Source organism: Callorhinus ursinus, unplaced genomic scaffold, assembly GCF_003265705.2.
Source record: "Callorhinus ursinus isolate GAN/ISIS: 27379988/994484 unplaced genomic scaffold, GSC_fseal_2.0 scaffold10, whole genome shotgun sequence".
Classification (NCBI taxonomy): domain Eukaryota; kingdom Metazoa; phylum Chordata; class Mammalia; order Carnivora; family Otariidae; genus Callorhinus; species Callorhinus ursinus.
The window spans coordinates 60980220-60987207 of NW_027397072.1; the positions used below are offsets into that span (position 1 = coordinate 60980220).

Consider the following 6988-nt stretch of genomic DNA (forward strand, 5'->3'; position numbering starts at 1 on the left):
AACATCAGTGGTGGGGCATGGATGACAGAGGAGGTGTTGAGACAGGCTTCCCGGGTCAGCAAAGCTGACTCCATGGTTGTGTAACGCATCCTCCTCTAGGACTTAAAGATCGACCAGAAAACACCTCTGCGGGTCCTTCACCGGAGGCCCCTGGCTGTGAGAACTCGCATCATTCACTCCATGGAGACATGCTATGTGGATGAACATCATTTTCACCTCTATCTGAAGACTCAAGCTGGAACGTATCCTTTCGCCTTCCGCATAGCAATCCTCTAACCCTGTCGGAAGAGTTCACGCTGCGCTAGAAAATAGGTGCAACTTGATCTAGGAACAATTAGGGTAAGGATTAGGTTGGGGAAGAGTCCTTTTTTGGGGGGGGTAGGGTTCCCCTCTAATTTGTATCTTTCAAAATGACATTTTAAACCACGAGGCGGCAGCCGGTAGAGCGTGAACTTTCAAATAGCGTGTCACACAAATCTGACTGCATAGTAAGTACTCAGGAAACAGTTCTGATTGATTCATTTATTGATTTGTGTCTTTATACATTCTGCAAGTCACATTTCCATAACCACACTTGGGTCCTTTCAGCATTTTGAGCATTTGCCCCAAATCACTAAACACTGATAGTAGATGGGAGTGGCCCTACTTTACATACTGATCTTAACTTTATTTGGCCACTGGCCCAAAACAAGAGAATAGTCCAAAAATGATCACTTGTTCATATGGTACCCTGTTTTGTGTGGTTTTGTATCCGTTCTGAGTTGTTAGTCAAAATACATCAGGGAGTTGCCAGAGTCCTAGCTCTAGTTTATTTTTTAAAAGTGCTCCTAATATTTGTTTCTTGGTTTTATATTATTTAGTGATCCAATAGCATGAAGTGGTAAGATACCTAATACAAAACTAATGACATATTTATGGGTATAAGGCAAAAAATGTCATTTTAATCCCCAAGTAGCATTCTCACCATGTTGCTGTAGTGTTTCTCTTTTTCCATCAACCTCCTCTCTCTTCTTCCTCCCCAACCCCACGCCACTCCACCCCATCCTATCCCAGAAGTGACCAGGATTTGCTAAGCTGAAATAGGTAGATGTTATTTACTCTTAAAATCTCTTACATTTTTAGTTTGGATCAAGGGATGATCTGTTTAGACTGCAGTGGGCAGACTTTTATAGCTTTGTTGTTTGGAATATATGTGCCTACTATAGGCGGAATGTGGATGGAATTTCAAAGAAATCACAGATTTTTAATAAATCTTTTTACCTAATTCCAGCTTTTATTTTAGAGTGCTAAGGTGAAATGCAGTGGTCTTTTGAAGAAACTAATGTCTTTTCAATCTTATTAAAACATTCTTAGGACCAGGCATGTATATGTTACTTATGGGCTTAGCCAAGAAAAACCGTCTGCTAAAGCTTTAGATACCATGTGGTTATACACAGAAGTATGCGAATTTTTCACATATATTGGTCAGTATGCTGAACTAGTTCATTTGACGTACACCTCATCCTTCTGGATATGAATAAGAATTCTGGGCCTTTTAACTGGTTGTTCTGGGGCTTTTTGGTCATCTCCCCTCATCATTGCTACTCAGAAGTAGCATTCTCGAAAGAAAGAGAAAAGACAATTGTTGAGTAAGTATGAGTTCAGCAAAGAAGGCAGTTGCTAGAAACATGTCTTAAGCTTGAGTCAAAACATTTGGTGAAAGTAGAGTGAATACACTTTCAGAAAGTGAGGACATAATATCAGCATATTCATGGTGTAAGATTTTTATTTATCATCTGAGAATAAAGTTATTTTTCCTATTCAAATTATATTAAAATTTTATACTAAGTGCCAGTTTATAGAACACAACATAATGCTGAATGAGTTTTTACTGAATGCTAGCAAAATTATATCTCTCAGATAACTATTTTCAAGGCTGTAGTAGAGTCCTGTGTAAGGAACATTAATGTAATCTTAATGAGTAATTCTAGGATTGGCCATTGACATCAAAATTTGAAGACCTTATGAAGGAAACATGAAATCGCTCCTTTCAAAAGACTTCTCTTGCTAACCATGTAAAAGTTGCAAACAGCTAAAACTTGGGTCCTTTGATAATCCTTCTGAAGGGCCTTTATCAGCGACTAAATTAATATTCTTTTTTTTTTTAAGATTTTATTTGACAGAGAGAGAGAGGCAGCGAGAGAGGGAACACAAGCAGGGGGAGTGGGGGAAGGAGAAGGAGACTCCCCGCCAAGCAGGGAGCCCGATGTGGGGCTCGATCCCAGGACCCTGGAATCATGACCTGAGCTGAAGGCAGACGCTTAACAACTGAGCCACCCAGCGCCCCTAAATTAATATTTCATTGTCCCTCCCATCCTACTGCTACTGTGTCACTGAGTCACATTACCAGGAAAGCCATCATTGTGTGACCCTGTGGAAACCTATCATCTGGCAGATGTTAGCTGCCATCATTGAAAAATGGGACCAAAAAGATGACAAAATGGAATTTGTGGCAAAGAAAAAATAGTGAAGGTTGTTTTTTGTTTTGGTTAGCATTGAAGTACAGTTCATTTTAAAAATCCATATCCAGGGACGCCTGGTTGGTTCAGGCAGTGGAACATGGGACTTTTGATCTCGGGTTGTGGGTTTGAGCCCCATGTTGAATGTAGAGATTACTTAAAAATTTAAAAAAAGTATTTTTTATTTCCATTTTTCACTTAAATTCTAGTTAAAAATCTTGAAAAAAAATTAAAAAAATAATCCATATCCAAACCTTGGCCCTTGGAGATGAGCCAGAGAAAAAAGAAAGTCATGACTTTTGGGAAGTTTGATGTAAACACAGGTGCCAGGTCCTGCTGTTAGCTGCCAGGCTGGTAGGAACCAGTTTGCTAAAGCTTATTTTCTAAGATACACATCATGGGTCACAGCTCAGAAATAACCTCTCCCTTGTAACATTTCTGCTTTTGTCTGTCATTTCCCTTTCACCTATCAAATCTCACCAGTTAGTGCTGCATAGCTATCTCCATTGTTTCCTTAAACAAACCCCAGCTACATTAAAGAGTTTGTGCATGGAGACTTTGGGAGAACCAAGCCGAACATTGGCTCTCTAATGAATGTGACTGCAGACATTCTTGAGCTGGATGTTGAGGTAAACCATTTTATTGTGGAAGTACCCACAATTTGTACATTGAATTCAGCCAAGGTTATGCTTTTGGGGGAGGGGAGTGGGCATTAAGCCAACTAGGTATCTATCTCTACTCACCTTAACAGGTATTTGAAAATGGTCAAAATCTCACAGTAGCATTGTATTGCAGGGAGGGACTGTCTTTGGAATTTTTATCTTTGTAAAAAATACAAGATCTCATTTATGATCCTTGCAAATATATAGCTAATTTACATGGGGTGTGAGGTCTTAAACCTTTAAATGGAGCAAGGAAATGAAACTTAAGAGCCCTTCATATGTCCTTTGGACTCTACAGAGTTCATTCCCATACCTATTTTGTTTTATAAAAAATTTAAGGCAGACTACTCAGAAACATACATTCAGGACAGGTATAGAAAATGGGATGAGCCAATGGTTATTAATAAAAGCAGTTGTATAAGGGACCCCTATGATGTGGTACAAATTCTCTGCTCTTAGAGTCTGAATTGAAACAAGGTTAAATTCTTAAGTATTTAGAAGAGTGGATTGAATAGGTCCTTCCGGCAGTTCTCCATAAAAATATATTTTCTCATTTGAGCATCAAAAAGGTACTAAGTCACAACTGTGCTCCTTGGCGAATACCTGATGAAGAATGGGGTCCCTCTCCCATGCCTCCCCACCAGCCAAAAAAAAAATTAGGAGACTAGCGTTTTGCACTTGGGATTAATATCAATTATCAAAAGAAGTGGGTACAGTTGCCTCGTGTGCAGACAGCTATGGTAATCACATATTACAGGAGCATTATCATCTTACCAGCGATTCTCTTGAGTGCTTTCAGCTAGATTTTATACAGCTCCTGCAATACAGCCATTGACAGCACCTTCAAGGTTGCAGGGAGCCTTCTCAGAGGGACTGTTATTTTGAGGAAGACAACCTTTTGTTAAAGAAAATCTCACCTGCATTCATCTTCTTTGATCTTAATTCTCAGAACAACTTAGGAATATCAAGAGTCACGGGCCAATGTTCCTCATCCCTGTTTGTCCATTGGAAATCACCTGTAGGACTTTTTAAACCTCCCCTGCTTTCAACACATACAAGACTTTGTGACCTGCAATGTTTAGTTTTCAGGCATGAGAAACAACCCATTAGGTTATATGTGGGTGTTCAGTATGTGGCCATGTTCTGAAATAGAACCAAAATATCTTCTTGGGATTTCTAAAAGATACACATGTACACACACAATAGTTATTTGGGCTTTTCTGATAAAATTTTTCTGATTCTGGCAGTGACTCATAGATTAATTTAAAAAATCACTTGTGGTAAAGCATTTTGGGTTTTAAAATTTAAGTCTCAAAAAAACCGGTAACAAGACATGGGCACAGTGGACTTTTTTAAACTTCTCAAATTAGGCCCTCTAGGGTAGTTAAACTACTTCTAAAGCCTAGGACATGATTGTTTTATGTGGAGAAAAAAAAAAATAGTCTGCTACTGTAATTTCATTATGACTTAAATCAAGGTTTTGTTCTAGAAGAGCCAAACCAAGTGAGTAGAAATAAACTGATTTTAAAAGAAACAAAAATTCTGAAATGATACACAACGATCATTTATCCTTTTCTAGTTCTTCCATACTCATTTATTTCTCATTTGGTTGCTAAGTTACAAGTAACACCATAAGTGAATAGACTAGTGCTTGTTAAATGTAAGATGGGAAAATGAAAATGATCTGAAGAATAAAAGTTGCCGAGACTTTTGAGGGGAAGTTGGTGTTGCTCCCTGAATTTGTTTCTTTACCCATAAATAACATTTACAAAATTTAGATGTACTCTAGTCTCTTATTGGCCAAAAGGTACAATTAATTTAACCAGCTGAGTAACCAAATACTCTGTGAATTCAGAAACAGACCTTGGGTCCAAGAATCTCAAGGCCTAGTAGAGTGTTGAACTATGGTATTCAATGACTTTTCTTCAAATGAAGCTTCTTCTGCTGCCTTTTATTAAAAACTATTAAGTTTCTGCAGCATTACCGGCAAATGCTTACTGGAACAGTAATATGTTTTCATGTCTTGTTTTCTTCCTTCTAGTCTGTAGATGTTGACTGGCCCCCTGCTCTGGATGACTAGCTTTCAACCGGACACACAGAGTAGGGTTTTTGTGGCATGATGTGGACCTCCATTCAGCATACACTGTATAATGGCTGTTTACTCACCATTACAGTGTCTTGGAAACCATTTGGATCACGTTGATCTATGTATTTTAAAATTTGTTGTAACATCTCAGGATCTATGTATGTGTATATTTTGTGTTAAATGTTCTAAGGATGTCTTATGATTTTTCTTGTTCCCTCTCCAACCCCTACATGCCAGACTATGAATAATGAAAACATTCTCTTAATTCTTTCATTTAGAGAAGTACACAAACAGGATACATTCTCTGATAATCTGAGAAGCTATAATTTCTTTCAGCAAAATTTCCCTCCACAAGACATACCACCTTCAAAATCATGTTCTAAATTTTAAAAATGATCTTGGTAAGTTATATCTAGATTTATACAGTACAGTATCCTATAATATTCTAAGATATCAAATGCAAATCTAACATCATTAATATTTTTCCCAGTAAGCTTTAAACAAGCTATTACCAACAGAAGTACTTTTTGTATAATCTGTCACAAATCTTAATGACTTCAAGTTACTATTTTGATGACTTAAAAATATCAATATGTTTCCTGGGGAGGGGTGAAACCTTAGGAAATGAGGCATACCCTGTTAAGAGACTTCCATAAATCTTTTAAATAAGAAGACACAAGTGCCTTCAGTAACTTCAAACCCAGGGATAAGACTTTGAAAAATTAAGATTGCTAAACAATCTGCTATTATACCAGAGTGCTTCAATATATTATCCAATTTCAAACATCTTCATCAAGTGGATAGGATATTATCATTTCCATTTTATAAATATGAAACCAAAGAATGAAAGTTAAATGATTTATCTAAAATTGTTACTTCCATATCAGGGGCTAAAACTGAAGTTTCCTGGTCTCTAGGGTCCTTTCTTAAGAACTCTTGTTATTGAGCACCCACTGTGTGAAGGAGGCACCTGAGAATGTCATTTAAATGCACTAACCAAAAAAATAATTAAAATAAACAAATGCACTAACCATCAGAAATGACTTTTGGAATTTAGAAACCAAATCAAGGAGCTTGCCAAAAAATAGACCAAGTATATTTCATATGATCTTACATGATTACCATTTGTTAATAAATTAATCATCAGTTGGTACTATGAAGAAGGAAAAATGAAATAAGCTAAACCTAAAGAAAATGGATGGGTCATTAAGAGAAACGTTTCAGCAGTCTCATTAAAATTTCAGATTTAAGTAGTAATTTCTTTCACCCTGATTGAACTATCTGAGAGCTTATTTTAGAACACATGTGACTTGGATAGTATTGGATGATTGTTTCCCATCTCTTCATTATACATACTTCATAGATACCAAGATGTATTATTCATTTTAGAAATCAGGAAAACTATTTAATTGACATGAAGAAGTTTCATATGTGAATACTAGCAAATAATTGTTTCACTATTTTCCATGCCAGAAAATAAGAAAGGGATAATAGAAATAAACTTCTGATAAACAGGTAAGAACTTTTGTGTGAATGTTTCTCCGTTTCTGGGGAAGTTTTGCTTCAAAAAAGATTTAAATAATTGGGGAGATAGTCTTTTGCATGTTTCTTTTTAGCTTAACTTTGAATTTAGTGGAATCTGCAAAATGGAAAAATTAAGAACTTCCTTAATAGATTTTGATTTAAATTTCTATTCCTGACATTATGCAAAATTTCAAGCAAAAAGTAAACATTAGCTGTAT

The 6988-nt window shown here is 36.6% G+C and overlaps 1 protein-coding gene across 4 annotated transcripts in view; it reads left to right on the plus strand.

Annotated features, from left to right (window-relative positions):
- The window catches only part of PUS10 (pseudouridine synthase 10), a 70842-nt gene extending 64074 nt beyond the window's left edge, over window positions 1–6768 (plus strand). For 3 of the 4 annotated variants that reach the window (XM_025868682.2, XM_025868683.2, XM_073897677.1), the window contains 3 exons: window positions 100–242; window positions 3028–3127; window positions 5202–6768. In XM_025868682.2, the coding sequence (XP_025724467.1) occupies window positions 100–242; window positions 3028–3127; window positions 5202–5240 (282 nt within the window). In that variant the 3' untranslated portion in view covers window positions 5241–6768. Of the gene's footprint in view, window positions 1–99; window positions 340–3027; window positions 3128–5201 lie in introns of all 4 variants that reach the window. The other variant, XR_012379818.1, reaches the window with a different exon arrangement.
- Window positions 6769–6988: the final 220 nt, after the last annotated feature.